Raw genomic sequence first — 15,588 nt, 5'->3', positions numbered from 1 at the left:
TTAGTTTATCTTGCATTAGAATTCACTCTCTTATCTTTTTTCACCATTTTCGTCTCTGCCCTACTTGTAGGAAGGACCTAGAAGATATATCTTATCCAGCAATTAATTTACCTGTATATGTGACCGGATTTTGCAAAATCAACCACATGGGCGCAAGAGCGAAAAGTGAGATACCACCAGCATGAAGTTGCTGCATATCAGGCTAACAATTTCCATATCAAACTCGCCTTCAACTTGTCGGGTCTGCTTTTGGTGGACTGTTTTCTGGCGGCCTGTATAACCACGCCAGGAATACATACAGGCCTGTGAACAACAGGGAAGTGCTTTGGGGGGTTCATACACTCTGGACAGACGAGCAGGGAGCTGTATGTGTGATGTATGTCTGTTTTGTGACATTTCAATCAATTGCTGCCTCTGATGGGCTGTTTTGTGGTCTGGTGCCTTCAATTACCATCCTCATCCATTTTGTAGTCTACCTCTTTCCCACCCCATCACCCCCCACCCTCCACCCCTTCTTGAGGACTCGTGATACAACACTGGTGAAAAACCTATCTAAAATGGTGGGAAACTCTACAGTGATTACCTTGGCCACCAGGTACTCTTAAAAGTTGTGAATTGCTCGAAAAATCCATACGTGTAGCTGCCAAGGCTGGTGAGTAACAATGTTTTAAATTATTAAAATATGTTTTTCTCTGAATCAACAATGCGCTCATATGGGTGATTTTCCAAAATCCAGTCACATATGGAGAACATAATGGTGTAGGTTGCATGTACAGAAACATCTCCATACAAGTCTGAATTTGTAAGTTATAACCATTTAATTAATAAAACGGAATTCAATAAATGTGTGAATGTGTCGAGTATTTGCAGATTTGCATGGTCACATTTATAGCTTCACAAATGCCAATGCCAATGCCAAATTTGCAAATTTATTTTTAGATCTATGTATACTATAATAGTTATTCCTAAGAGTATGCATCATGAGATGACATTATTACTACTCATCACTACAGGGTACACACAAGTCATTGAAGGGTAATACAAAGGCAAAATCTACAGTGACTGGTCTCATTAATGGAATAGGATCAATGGGTTAGTATCAAGACTATCAGTAGTGAGTCATGAGGCCAAGAAAGTAATGTAAAAAAGCTCATGCCCCAATAAACAATCACGACTACTACTATGAGTTTTTATGCACATGTAGCAATGGTTTGGTAGTCCTTGCCATAATTCATGTGTTCTGTACCATTTTTAACACCTAAGCTCACAAACCTATGACAAGCTTTCAACTTGATATTATAGCAATGCCAAGGAACTAATGCTGTCACGTATGCCCTGATTAGTTGGAGATAATTTTCTTTGCCAGATTTGAAATTGTGGAGCCATACAATTTTGTACTTCAATTTTTGACTTCTGTCATTATTAACAGTAAAAGTGCAATAAACCTTTTGTTGATGCTGCGAAGTGCAAGGAGTAACTAGCCATTGGTAGGCAATTTGTAATGGAATTGTGAAACTGACACATGTGTAGAAAATTATACTGGAGGCAATTGAAATGTGTTAAAGGACCTACTTTTTAATTTTTGCACTTCATCGCTACTGAGGCATTATGGCAGGTGATTTCTGTCGGTGACTTTTGTCATCTCCTTCAAACTATAAAATGTTAATGATCACTACTTAATTATAGCAAATGATTTCATATAACATATGTAATCAAAAGTGGAGGAGGAAAATTTGCTAATGACATTTGTAATAGTGTTTCATAATCTTTACTGTATTATATTATCAGGAGCAGCATTTGGTCCACTAATAACTGGAGCATTATCAAGTCATGAGGTATAACATACAACCATCAACATGCGATGCTTTAGTATAAGTGTTTGATGTATATTTGTGACAACAACAGTGTAATCTATTTGTACCATTTTATCCATCCATACAGGTACACAATATGTTATAGTTATATCCCAGTACAAGGGCAATATCATAGTTATCACCTGAGTCTGAGGCAAAGCTGAGGACGAGGGTGATAACACTAAGATATTGCCCAAGTGTACTGGGATATAGCTAGTTTATATCCCAGTGTGAATCATAGCCAAAAACCCACCATTAATCTTAATTTAGTGCCTGTTTTCTAATTAATTTATTTGTCACGAAGCAACTCGAGTAGCACAAACATACATCACTACCACTCTAAATTACTAAACATTAAGCGAATGTATTAATCTTACCAGTCTACCTCTCTGTACTCACGTAACATGGCTGGTTTCGAAGCTTCACTAATCGAAAACCCATGTACTGTTGATAAGTTAGTTATCACCCAGCATGGCACTTTGACACTCCACATACTGGGATATAAGTATGTTTACTGTATTTCCTCCATTACTTACACAGCAGTAGCTCAGTAAGCCAAGGACAAATAGTAAAGTATAAATAATTATACTGTATCTTTAGTGGGTCATACAAATGAGCCAAATTTCAATAACTTGTATAATTCCACACATGAATAAAATATTATTGAATTTTATTGAGGGCTCAGCTCAACATGTACAGTACATACTATAACTAACGTCCTTAGATATACTGTATTGAGACAAACAAAGATGCTTGTATTAGAATAATATGGAGATTGGAGAACAAGATTTACTAATAATGCATACCTTTAAAAGGTATTCTATTCCACTACTGGGGGTGTGGCACTGTTAAATTACGGTACAAGCAATGTCATTTCATGCTAGTGCTAAACTTGAGGGTGTAGTATTTTTTGAGGAAATACAGTAATCATGTATACAGGTTAGGTGTTACTTATTAGGTGTTGATTACAATAACCTGTGTAGGGATGGGATGCAGTATTCTACTTGTTCATGTCCCTCTACTTTGCCTCTAGTCTGGTCAGTGATCAAGTGTATACTTAGCACATTTGAAATTGATCTAATTTAGCTACTGACTAGATTAGTTATTAGTGAAGTTAGAAAATGGAGAAGACCTTGCTACCAACAGCAGTCAAACAAGTAAGTAGAGATGTACTGATTTTACCAGCAATTTATTTTTTTGAAAAATAAGCCAGTAAAGTCGATTAGAAAAAATTGGTAAGTGGACACTGATCATGAGGAACAGTGACTTGGTACATTTTGATCAAGAGGTTCTAATAGAACAGTCACACATACTTGTAGGCTTTAGATTAAGACACACAGTAGTGTGTCATGTGGCAAGAAAGTCGCCACGTCACACCATGAGTATATTAACAAGAAGATAGAAAACAACTTTTTCACAGGTGCATAGCTCCATGGCCCCTTTTCCAAAGCACACCATTTTTGCAATATAACTATCCGCCAAGTAGGGTAGGCCACACAGCAAATTTGAATAACTTCACAACAGCCATTTGTGAGATATGGGCATTCAAAGTTTCAGTGTATTTCTTTTTTTTCTTCTTAATTTTTTATGTCAATAAACACTCATAACTCCTTGGATATTCATCAGATTTACAGCAAACTTGGTATGTGAATTCACCTTAATATGCTCTTCATTTGTGCCAAATCAAATTACACGTTTACATTAATTTTTGCGAAGTGTGCGAAAAGAAATCAAAGCTCCTGTAAAGTATAACAAACTTTTGTCACCGCTGCAGGGTAAACCGAGTATGGGAATAATTTGAAAATTGGTGTAAACATAGGCTGATCATTGTAGCAGTGCCTTTTGATAGTTTGAATAGCAACAGAGTTACAGCTACAAAGTTATAAAGTAAAAACCAAACAAGTGTAAAATCGCAGGATCAAGATACTCTAATAGAGCAATCACCCCAGGGTAAAATAGTTCACAAAAATGTCAAAAAACCTTATGAGAGTTTGAACCAGGGATCCATACCTAACACCCACATCCTTAACCACTGAACCACTCCTGGCTGATCACCTCACTTAATTTCTGCAAAAATGAAAATCCTGCTTATAAATAAACATGTGTGATTTTGTAATCTACCAATAGAAGTGCTGGATTGTTCTGGAACATTCTATGTATGTTCTATTAGAAGTCCTCAAAAAATGTGCACTCTATTAGAGTATTACAGTAATATTACCAAATATTGAAGTAAATCATGCAATACAATGCATTTATAAGGGCCTTCGTTAAAACCCGGAACGGACCAGACCGGACCGGACCGGACCAGAATTTTATTGTTGAGGAGCGCGTATCCAACTACAATAAATTTAGGTGTGCTTGCTAGGGATACAGGACGTGTACTCTGCTCTTCAATCATTTGTACTCAGGGCACGATTCTCCACTGATCGCCAGAGTGATTGATGGTGATTTCGAAGGAAATATAGTTGTATACCGGTATCAAGAGTAAATAAATTATTTACTCTTGCCGGTATGTATACACGCGAATCGATACTCTCACTGTAGCTAACAGTATTAATGGCGGCGAGATACAAACTAACGCTGATCTACATAAACTAAAATGTTAAGAGCTGGACTGAATAGTCAGTAGAGTTGCCACCCTGGCTTATCACTGCCGTCAGACTGATTAGCTATAAGTTTGTAGCTATTTACACACACTACGCTATTTTCATTTGATTTTAAAACGTTGAATTGAACTGAAATGAACTACAAAGCAATATAACCACAAGACCTATAAAATAGCTAAATACTAAATGTTAAACTGTTAGAATACACCAGTTCAGTATATACCCTACTAACTGCTAATAGTGAGGCCATATTCAGCAGCAACTAACTCCAGGTGATCAGGGGTGAGGTCTTCAATTACATCTGGTGGTACCTGCAGTGTGCTGGGTACAAACAAAGGGTCCGCTTTGACAACACAAGACAACTTGAAATGATAATGGCTGTTTGTTTCTCGTCAAGGAAAACACCAATCTCCGCTACTCCGATCAAAGTATGGTCTTCTTTCAAGACGAGCCACTACAATATCATTCGGCGGATTTGGAATTGTTCCATCTGGTAGCCTTAGACTCTCTCTACATCCTTGGCATGTACGAATATTCCCGCTTATGAAACGGACAAAGAAAGGATGGCTTTGTGGCTGTATGCTGGGACTTGACTGACATGACACTGAACTCTGTGGCTGGTATACTTGAGGCACTAATGGTGGAGTACTCTGTGATTGATACACCTGAGGTGGAGTATGAAATGCTTGATATCCAACTTGAGAATATGGAGAGAACAAACCCATAGAAAAATTATTTTGCATAGATGTATTGTAACATGACTGTTGGCTCTCAATTGGTGTGTACATCCATCGGTGAGGAGACGGAGGTGCAGTAAATGATGTAGAGCAATCAGTGCTGCTTGAGCTAGCAGATAACATGGGCACATCTGAAACATTTTGGTCTGCACGAGAAATTGTAGCCTGACGGTCCACTAAGGCAAAACAGGTTGCACTTCCTTTCTTTCTCTTTCTTGGTGGCTTATCACCTTTCCTGCCTCTTCCCTTTGGCATGTCTACTTTTGACAACCTACAAAGATTAGGTTTTGACTTTGAACTTTTATACCATGCCAAAAATTCTTCCAGTTGATGAGAATATTCTGCAGCAGCAATGCAGTGTGCACATATTTTGGAAGACTGCCACATCAGACAGGATGACTCACATGAAAACTGCCCAGGCTTGCCTTGCTTGATTATATGAGGGCGGTCTGATGAATTGCTCGCTACAACATAACTCCTTGTGTTTGAGCTTGATGTAGGACCTTCTATAACCTGGCCTTGGGTGCAAAGAAGATTCTCTGCTTTATGCCACATTCCTTCTAAAAGTTTTCTGGGTACAGATGGGATATCCACATCATCCAAGGACAGTGACAATGACACATTATCTGGAGTGGTGGGCAAGCTGGGCAGTGAAATGGCAACATTGGTACATTCATTTTGCTTGAGAGAAGCTGACGAAACTTTTGAGAGATGGTGATTCCGTTGCAGGGGGGTCATCTGGAACCATCGTCTCTGTGTTACAACCAGGTCTTGGTACTGAGGTCTGAATTTAAAATCACCCATATCGATTACCGCCAGTTCAACCAAACGATAGCTTTCTGTAACTAATTACTTCATTTACTCATTGAATTCATGCCACTGTGACTTTTTGTATTTTACTTTCTCATGCAGCATACTGTTCAAAGCTTCATTGGCATTGGTGTAGAAAGGAGACGGAGGACTTCCTAAACCAGCAGCCTCCCTCAGTGGCAATAGCATACTGCTCTTAATATCTCCAGCTTTCTCTTTCACAAACCAGTTGAAGAATGACGGTACATGATGTGGGTTGACAGATCTTTCATGACTATTCCAAGTACCCTGGAGATCTTGCAATCTGTGATCAAATTCTTCTTCTGTTGAAGAGTCAACCTCATTTAGCCCATCTGTGGTAGCTCCAAATATATCTTTCATGTAATGATCAACCATATCAGAGGAAACACCAAGAGTTTTTAGCTTGGAAATTACATTGGCACGGAAATGACGAAAGCATCGTAGGTGTACAGCTTCAGGGAACTGAGTTTGAAAGGCTTGGAATAGCTGTGTTTCACCATCAGTACCAAAAGATTTGATATTTCGAAGACTAGGACAGAGACTTATCAGAGTGGAAGCAAAAAAGTGATACGATGAAAATTTCTTCTGCTGGTGAACAAGAAGTGGGCAAAGCATAATAGGTGAATGACCTTCCTTTCTGTGTTCCAGAAGCAGGTAACGAAATGCTATAGGTGTGACATTGAAGTCACCAAAATTAAATGTAGGGTCAATTCCCATCACTGCATGTTGACTTGGATCAGTCAGAAATCTCACCATGTCATTTAATTGACGATTTGTGGCTAGTACTGTCATTGGTTTTGGTGCTGCCACCACGCTTCGTACAAATGCAGCATCAGAATTTGCATCAGTAGACTTGCATTGAAGTATCACAGTAAACAACGAGTCAGTTCCTGATTGTTGTTTATTTTTTAACTGGTGGTACCTCACTTGACTGCGACTCTTTGGAAGACATCCCACACTACGAGCCCCAAGCAATCCTCCACACTTATGCAATGAATCAGCAAGTGCCTGTTTTGGTGTAGCACTAACACTCTGTTTTAATGTGTTGTGTACACTTTTCATGGTACGACAATAAGGCCTTTCTGTTTTACTGTTACCATGTGGTTTAGAAAGTATCTTATGGGGTGGTGTCTTGTCAAAGTAGTATTGCACAAGGCACAAGTGATGTCTGGTTTTGTTGGCATCTGGATAAAAACAATGTTAAAGTTATGCACAAGTAATACATACACATAACCATTGTAATGCCACATGAAATGTACTATAATACACAAGCAAACAAATGTTATTTTAAAAGTGGTCCCTCTATTATCAGAACTTATTGGGCTCTGAGTGCATTCAGATAATCTAAAAGTAAATATTGTACATATTCACATACAGAACTTCACTAAATTACATGAAAGAATGCACATCCTAGACAAAATACTCAAATAGAACAGTAATTTTCACAGTACCATTGTAATGGATCATTGGGGGCATGTTCTTGTGGGTGACTGGGTGTGTGTGTATACACTAAAATGTATAGCATGTCCAGACTACAAAAGTAACTAGCAATTTTAAACTCACCAAAAATGTGATATAAAATTCTCTTGAAATCCTTGTGTGGGTCATGTATATAATATGTACGGACTAAGCAGTATACTCTACTATTTTCATCTGGTGTTGTTGACTTTCCAATGGATTGCACATCTATTACATTTTCATTTTGAAACTTCACAGCAACATGGATTGATTTGCAACCATTGTGCATCCAATACCCACAGTCATCACTCTTAATATCATCAGGATCATCGAGCGAATTTAAATCCACAAGAAACATATAATTGTTTTCAACAAGAATAGGCTGTTTTGTACATATCAGACTAGCATCTCCATCTAAAAGCACTCTGACTGCTTCACTGTAGGTACACCCAATATTACGTACATCATAAATAGGGACGCATTTGTCGTTGTTTAAATATTTTCTATCAACTTCACTCCTAAAACCTGTGCTGATAACAATATATATTTCAAGTGATAATGTCCTCACATGGTTGGAGAGGAACAATCACTATCACTGCTCAAAGCAGGTTCATCTATTTCATCCTAAACAATAGACTTGTAAAGCTAATACTACATGACATCAAATTGTAACCTCATTATCTATTGCACAAACAAATCCATGTTCCCTGCTTCTAAAATCATTTGGTCTGCTATTGGCATGATCTTTATCTCTGGGGAATACATATATATGCATATGGCTATAAAAATCAGAGCAGAAGTACTTACAATAGGAAAACATCACTTTCATTTTCTTTCTTCACATGTCTGTCAGTCTGCATAATATAAAACATGAGTACATATATTTATGCAGAGGAGCTTGGGACTACTGGAGACTAAAAGTCTACCAATAGGTGTACTCTGCTTTCAGTAAACTGGGTCACATATGGACTACTATTTGGGTCAAGGGGTCTAGCAGGACAGCAGTACTGATCCACTTACAACACTGGCATGCATATATACAGAAGACATTCACCAAGAGGACAACAACAATATGGCCAACATACGGTATAATAATCAAGGAATTACGGTGCCTATTTTTGTTACTATGGAGATGGAATATTTCTATACCCTATTTTCGTTCGAATATTATATAAAAGCTATCCTCCACAACACACATGGCACTAAAAACTGCTGTTACCTTTATTGTGCTACTTCCTTCTCCAACATCATCATCGCTTCGTTCTCCAACTCTTCTACACTCTAGTATTGAACGTCTTTTCACTTCCTCGATCTCTCTCTCGAAATCAGAATCATCGGAGTTGCAACCACTTATGTCGGACTCAGAGCTAATGACAATCGCCTCCATCTATTATTCTGGTAGAAGAACAGCTTACACACGAGGATAACCTTCCACACGTGGCAACATGCGTGAAATAACACGCAACTACAACTGTGCAACCATAGATAAAAACACGTGATTGTGCAACACGCGATTGTATAAGCGCACCTAAATTTATTTTAGTTGGATACGCACTCCTCAACAATAAAATTCTGGTCCGGTCCAGTCCGGTCCGGTCCGGGTTTTAACGAAGGCCATTTATAAGTTTGTCTTCAATAATCATTATTGTGTCTGTATAGAAAAGTATAAATGTGAGTAAAATCTTTCCCAAAAGTCAGATTTTAGTATCTTATAAAGTATAAAAAGAATTGAAATCCACACAAAAACAGCCAAACTGTGAAAAATGGTGCAGCCTTAAAAGCCTGGGTAAAAAAGTTGTGAAATCAAAGGTAGCAGCCAAGAAATAGCTGCAAATGATGTTAATGCTAATAATGGCTGTGTATATTGTTAAAATTTATTGGCATTAACATGATTTCAGCCATTTCTTTGAAAAATGAGCCAGTAAAGTTGATTAGCAAAACAATTGGGAAGTGGACACTGATCATGAGGAACAGTGAGTTGGTATATTTTGATCAAGATGTTCTGATAGAACAGTCACACGTGCTTGTAAGCTTGAGATACATGCATACACTAAAATCTACATGCTGTAATGTATGTACTTGCATAATTGTTAATAGTGAAAATGCTCTTTTGTTATGTGTGGTACTTGTTTTGCTGCAGAAAAGCTGCAAGAATACTGCATAATTCAGACAGTGAATCAGTTTCCCTTCAAGAAACAGAATTTGCTTTGTAAATACTAGCAGATCAAGTTGTTTTATGTAATACAAGTACAACATGATATTGTCTATTAAAATAATATTGAATGACTAAAAATATCAATGTATAATGATTACATCATAGTTAATTTTCAATATGAGTGAAATAATACAGTATGATATACCTTCACTTAGAGGTGTACCGATATGGGTTTTTGGCATGTACCGATATCCGATATTGATGCAACCAAAAGAAGCCGATAATCCAACATTTACATTAATATTTTAAGCAAACGAAAGTGTACATTTACCTACCCTACGACATGTGCGTGTATTCATCGCTATACTCTGCCTGTGGTGATATACAGCTTGGGTTTCTATTGTGCAATCCAGACAATTAGGCACCCACAAACATTTTTATGAATATACTCCCATGAAGCCTTAAACGGATATTTCTGCATTCTAATGTCTTGTAAGAACTGGTACAGCAAGTTTCCTTGGTTATCCTGTGATCCTTCTTTTATTACAAAGGTACTCTGTAACTGCTTCAATTGTAAAGTCTGTGACAAGCGCTCCAGCAACAAACACTAGAATCATGTGCATTTATATGGCTTCTTGTCGCTTAGCGCTTTTTGCGTAGTGAACAATAAGCCAGAGCCACATGGATAACGTAGAAAACTAATGCATAATCCATTTATGTACAAACTATTGCTACTGTATAAATATCGGTCCTCCTGCTGTTCTGTACCGATACCGATATTGGTAAAAAAATTCCATATCGGTTCAATGTAGCCGATCCGATTATAGGTACACTTCTACCTTCACTTGACTTGGGCTCAATAATACCACAACAGCACATGAACAGACTTCAGATTGAATTAGATAGCACATGGGTACTGAATTGGAACTATGCATATAGCCAAATCATATTATAGTATACTGAAAGTTGTGACAATCATCAGTCAACCATACAGTATGATATGCCAGCCACTTTTGTGATCAGTTATTATATTATATAAAGCAATAAATGATTATTGTATGTGCTGCAGTGCATATACTTCACTCTGTGATGAATAGTTTGCACATTGTCTTTTAATTCAGTACTCTATCACGTTGAGGATATCTGGCCAGCTATATAGGATAATTAATTGATTAATTGCATGGAATTGATTTAAACTCAATGTACACATTCGGTAGGGCCGTTCTTCTATGTGGCAGTTAACACAATAAAGTACAATAACAACAGTTCTATTCTCAAACAGAGAGCTCAGCTTGAGAATGTAAATTCTCAGTTATATAGACCAACTGAGCAGATTAGAGCTATATTATTACCATTAATTTGCACATTGCACCAATTTTCCATGTCTGACTTGTGAAGGTATCTCATTCATGTATGTCAAGAAAAGTAAGGGCCATAGACCACTTCCCTGTGGTATCCACTCTGAAAACTGGCCACCAGATTTCACATGTTGACATTGTACAATCAGACAGGTAACTGGTAAACCAAGCTAGATATATATGTGACCCAATCTGCAAAAAGGGTCTTATAGCCTTTTCAATTGCATGTACTTGGCAACCTATAACTTGACTTGTGAATGTAGTATCATCCTGAAATTTAGTCCCTTATACCCCTAACATAGCACTACATATATGGCTTGGTGTAATATGAAGGTGATAGGTTGAAAACACGAGGAGTTATGATTAGTCAAACTCGACAATTTGGAAAGGCTATTATATAAGACCCCTTTTGCAGACCGGGTCACATATTTCTTTTCTACATGCACCAATTGTGTTTATGATCTATACTAGATTCTTCTTGTCATTACTTTTAGCCTTTGACATGATTTCTTTCCTAAAATTAAAATCAATCAACAGTGATCCGGTCCATGGTGTATATACAGTATACATGCATATACATATTTATAGCTAATGTATTTGTTTTATATACACAGAACAATGGCTGTGATGAAGCATGAGTGTATGTCCAAGCATTAGTGCTTATAATATAGGATGGAAACAAAAAGCATCCCACATGTCATTACTTTAATCAAAACATCACATGCCAAGAAGCAGTTGAAAGTGACTGTCTGACTTCATGCCATGCATACCAACTCCCAACAATCCTAAGGGCATTTATGAAATGATTGTCATAGTGTACTGTAGGCCGCACAACAGCACTAGTGATGTCAATTTCCAACACCTATTTAGCTGGCAATGATGATCACGCACTAAGACCAAAAGTTTGTTAATTTCGTGATAAAAATTTTCGTGTAAAAACATGGAAGCGAGGAGACATGATTTTAGTTTATCAGATATTACATGGTCTACTTATTAATGTTGATGCTTCATTTTTCTTCTCCCCAACTACTTACACACCTGTAAGAGGTCACAATTTCAAATTATATAAGAAGAGTTTTAACAAGTTTGTAAGGGCTTACACATTTTCGAACAGGGTAATTAATGACTGGAATAGTTTACCTGATTACATTGTTAATGTTGATTCATTAACTTCATTCAAGAATCTCTTAGATAAACATTGGACTGATTATCATTATTTTTATAATGATTGATTTGTATGCATGTAATTGAGCAGGATTCACAGGCTGTGCCTTTTTCTTGAAATTAATACTAATACTAATGATTTACGTGAATGACTGCTCTTTTAGAGTAGTTCAATGTTATACAAAATTTTCATGTAAGAAATTTTCGTACAAGTTTCAGGGGCGGATCTAGGATTTTTTGAAAGGGGGGCTAACCTGGACAGGGATCCGGACATAGGTAACTAGCCAGACATTAGAAGATACCAAGCCTTCTCACAAGGCCCTAGTTGAAGATCATGGTCAAATTAGCTATTTGGAATAGTGAGTACATTGCACACTAGCATGTGAAGTATGCCCCCAGGAAATTTTTGAAAATTAGGCCCTCTAAAGGTGAATCTAAGAGTAATTTTTAGCAATTTTCAGTGGAAAATAATGGTATTTCAGTTTGTTATATATCATTCAAATTTTAGTTTTCCATTAAATCAAGACAGATTGCAATATGCATTGAGTATAGCTATCATGTATGCATGATATCATAATCTTTTCATTTGTAGCTACCAAGCATTTAGATAATAGCTAGCTATATACCATAATGCATCAGCTCCTCTTAGCCATGCTCTAATCAGCTAAATCTGTGACTGTGAGGCAGAAACATGTAGTAGTGGTGTTGAACGTCACAATTATTAGCATGCACACTCCTTAGCCTAGTGACACTTTGTTAGCCATAATAACACTAATAAAGTGTACTGAAAAGAAAATTCAGTGGAGGGTACTAGTAGCTATTAGCTAGTCCACTGGCAGTCCTTAGCAAAGTGCAACTATATTTGTATTTATGGGCTTTCTGAATTTGTTGTTGTGATAGTCAACTTATTATATCTGCCGGGTTATGAAGACTGAACTATGGGCTAGCTACAAATGCCAGTACCATAACCTGGGGTCATATCAGAAGGTAACTGATACAGATTTTACATTCAAAGAGTTTACAGTGGGTGAACATGCTATAGTTGCCTTATGAGACTGCAAATTACCAAAAGACTGCAGTTTGCTAAATGACTGCTAGCTACATAATAATTATTATATTGAAGCTGATAAATCTAACCAATTAAACTAACTGACACTTTTTTGAATCATATAGTTCATTTCACCTCTTATAGCCATAGTGGAAAATACTGCTAATCATCTGAATAAAACAAAACCCACAATTAAAGCTTTTGTTACTGGAGATGCAACCCACAATCGAAACTTGTTTTTGAAGAACTCTTGAGGAAAAGGAAGCTATAATTCTCTTGGAACAGAGTTGAACAATAAGTATAGTTACATAGACATTATTTGTGTTGGCAGTGATGCATAGTTCCTGAAATAGGTCTGCTTTTGATACACATAGAATATTTAGGGTTTTATTGGCCAAGTGCTAACTTAAAATTGAAGGGGGTGGGGTGGGGGCTACGGCTCCCTTAGCCCCCCTCCCCCAAATCCACCCCTGAGTTCGGCATACGAAATTATTTTACAACGAGAAAAAGCAAATTACGGGAGCTAGTTGGTGAGGAAAGTACATTGATGTTTAAGTCATCCACAATGCATGACGACGTCAATGGTGAGGGTCAACAGAACTGAAAACATGTACACTGCAGAGCTCCGATCCACTATACATTCAGAGGTTGAAGGTGATAATATTATAGTATTCTACTGCCAAATATGAAATTAATATGAATGTTTGCAACAAAGTATAATCTCCCAAGTATAGCACAATAATTTACACCATTATCAACCATTCCAAAGGTATGAAAATGTGAAAACAATGTATGAAAGTCGAGGTAATGAAGGACAAATTAACTTCAAGAACTTGTTTTTGGGATTTCTAAAACGTGTTTTATTCCTGAAATTTACTTGATCGATGTGTTCACATAATTATTGCTTTATATCTCCTACAAGCATTAAACAATCATGATAAAATTTTCCAGACTAGCTATAGTTCTCTACTGTCCAGTAACTATATAGGCACCAGCCTAGCTATTATGCTGGCATAATTTTGAGCACAATAGGTGCTTTGAAGTATCAAGCATAATGTTAGCATAATGGGTAGATTTTGCCATACTGCATGTAAATTGTGATCATTGAAGAATGTATGCATGTCATGGAAAAGGTCAAAATACAGTAGCTACTCTTTTTAATATAGTCTCGTTTGGCCATATACCACTACATATATTCCATCCCGCACACAAAAGGAAAATTAGTGTAGAATCAGTAGCCAAAAGTTATTGCTATCAATATACATAAAGTGCCTATAGTATGTTCGCGCTGAGCTGAATCCTAAAAAAACATTAAATAAATCGTGGATGCAATTACACACGATCTTGAAATTTGGTGCATTTGCAGTACTGCTTGATCCGCTAAAAATATTTCAAAATCTTGTTGTTCAAATGTTTGACATAATGTTTATGGCCAATCAAAATTTTCACAATACATTTCCTATGAAGAAGCCATATAAATACAGTGTCCATTAGAGCCCTTTCCCGAACTTGTAATGGAGCTAAACCATACGTGTCTGTTGTTGACACCTTTGCTGTTAACAATAATCATCTGGTTGGCAGAAATGTTAACTTTGTTGAGAAAAAATCCACTTTTAATTTTTAGCTGTTTTTCAGGGTTCAGCTCAACGTGAACATAGTATAGGTAAACATTGAGGTTATGGCAAGTTTGAGCATAATTCACTGCTTGAAGTATCTTAGTTTACTACAGTGGTATACCCCCAGTATATGGAACAGTTAATTGTTTGTTATTTTAGTAGTTTTTCAGTAAACCCGCATTCACTGATGTTTTACTGAGAGTTTAAAACTTAGTAAAATAATTATGTTCCATATACTTAAGTTTACTGACACTTTACTATCAGTATAACTACAGTAAGGCATCTTAACAAATTAGTAAACTAAGAACCTTCAAGCAGTGATTATAAGCATAATAGGTTAAATTTTAGAGCACTGCAGCATAGCGTATAATAGGTGAAGTTAAAAGCATAATAGGCTGGTGCCTACCAGTGACCAATGCACAATGTTGGGCAAGTTACTTGATAAAAGTAACTAGTTACATATTACTTGAAACTGAACTATTGAAATTAGTTACAGTTACATATTACCCATAAAATAAAGTAACTATAATAATATTACATATTATATTACTTTGTGTCCACAGCCTTAAGCTGTCACGTGTGAATAGGGACCCGCCAATTATGCTGGCATAATAATGAGCATAATAGGTGCCTGAAAGCATTGAGCATAATGCTAGCATAATAGGCAAAAAACTTGTGCAATGCTATAAATTCTTGCTTATCAAAATACATATCCGACAAAAAGATCGATATACTCTAATAGAACAGTCAGTAACTCTAATA

At 36.8% G+C, this 15,588-nt stretch overlaps 2 protein-coding genes across 2 annotated transcripts in view; one reads left to right on the top strand and one right to left on the bottom strand.

Moving 5' to 3' along the window:
• LOC136254307 (glucose-6-phosphate exchanger SLC37A2-like) overlaps positions 1-9,780 on the top strand; it is a gene marked incomplete in the record, with an annotated part of 323,373 nt that extends 313,593 nt beyond the window's left edge. The window contains 5 exon segments of the mRNA XM_066046986.1: positions 1,014-1,092; positions 1,789-1,835; positions 2,837-2,890; positions 2,940-3,010; positions 9,626-9,780. Of these exon segments, the coding sequence (XP_065903058.1) occupies positions 1,014-1,092; positions 1,789-1,835; positions 2,837-2,890; positions 2,940-3,010; positions 9,626-9,698 (324 nt within the window).
• Positions 1-15,588, bottom strand: part of LOC136254385 (N-alpha-acetyltransferase 50-like) — a 314,728-nt gene that overhangs the window by 33,968 nt on the left and 265,172 nt on the right. The gene's annotated exons all lie outside the window — the stretch shown is intronic.

Source organism: Dysidea avara, chromosome 1, assembly GCF_963678975.1.
Source record: "Dysidea avara chromosome 1, odDysAvar1.4, whole genome shotgun sequence".
NCBI classification, from domain to species: Eukaryota; Metazoa; Porifera; class Demospongiae; order Dictyoceratida; family Dysideidae; genus Dysidea; species Dysidea avara.
This window is presented reverse-complemented; position numbering and strand designations above follow the sequence as displayed.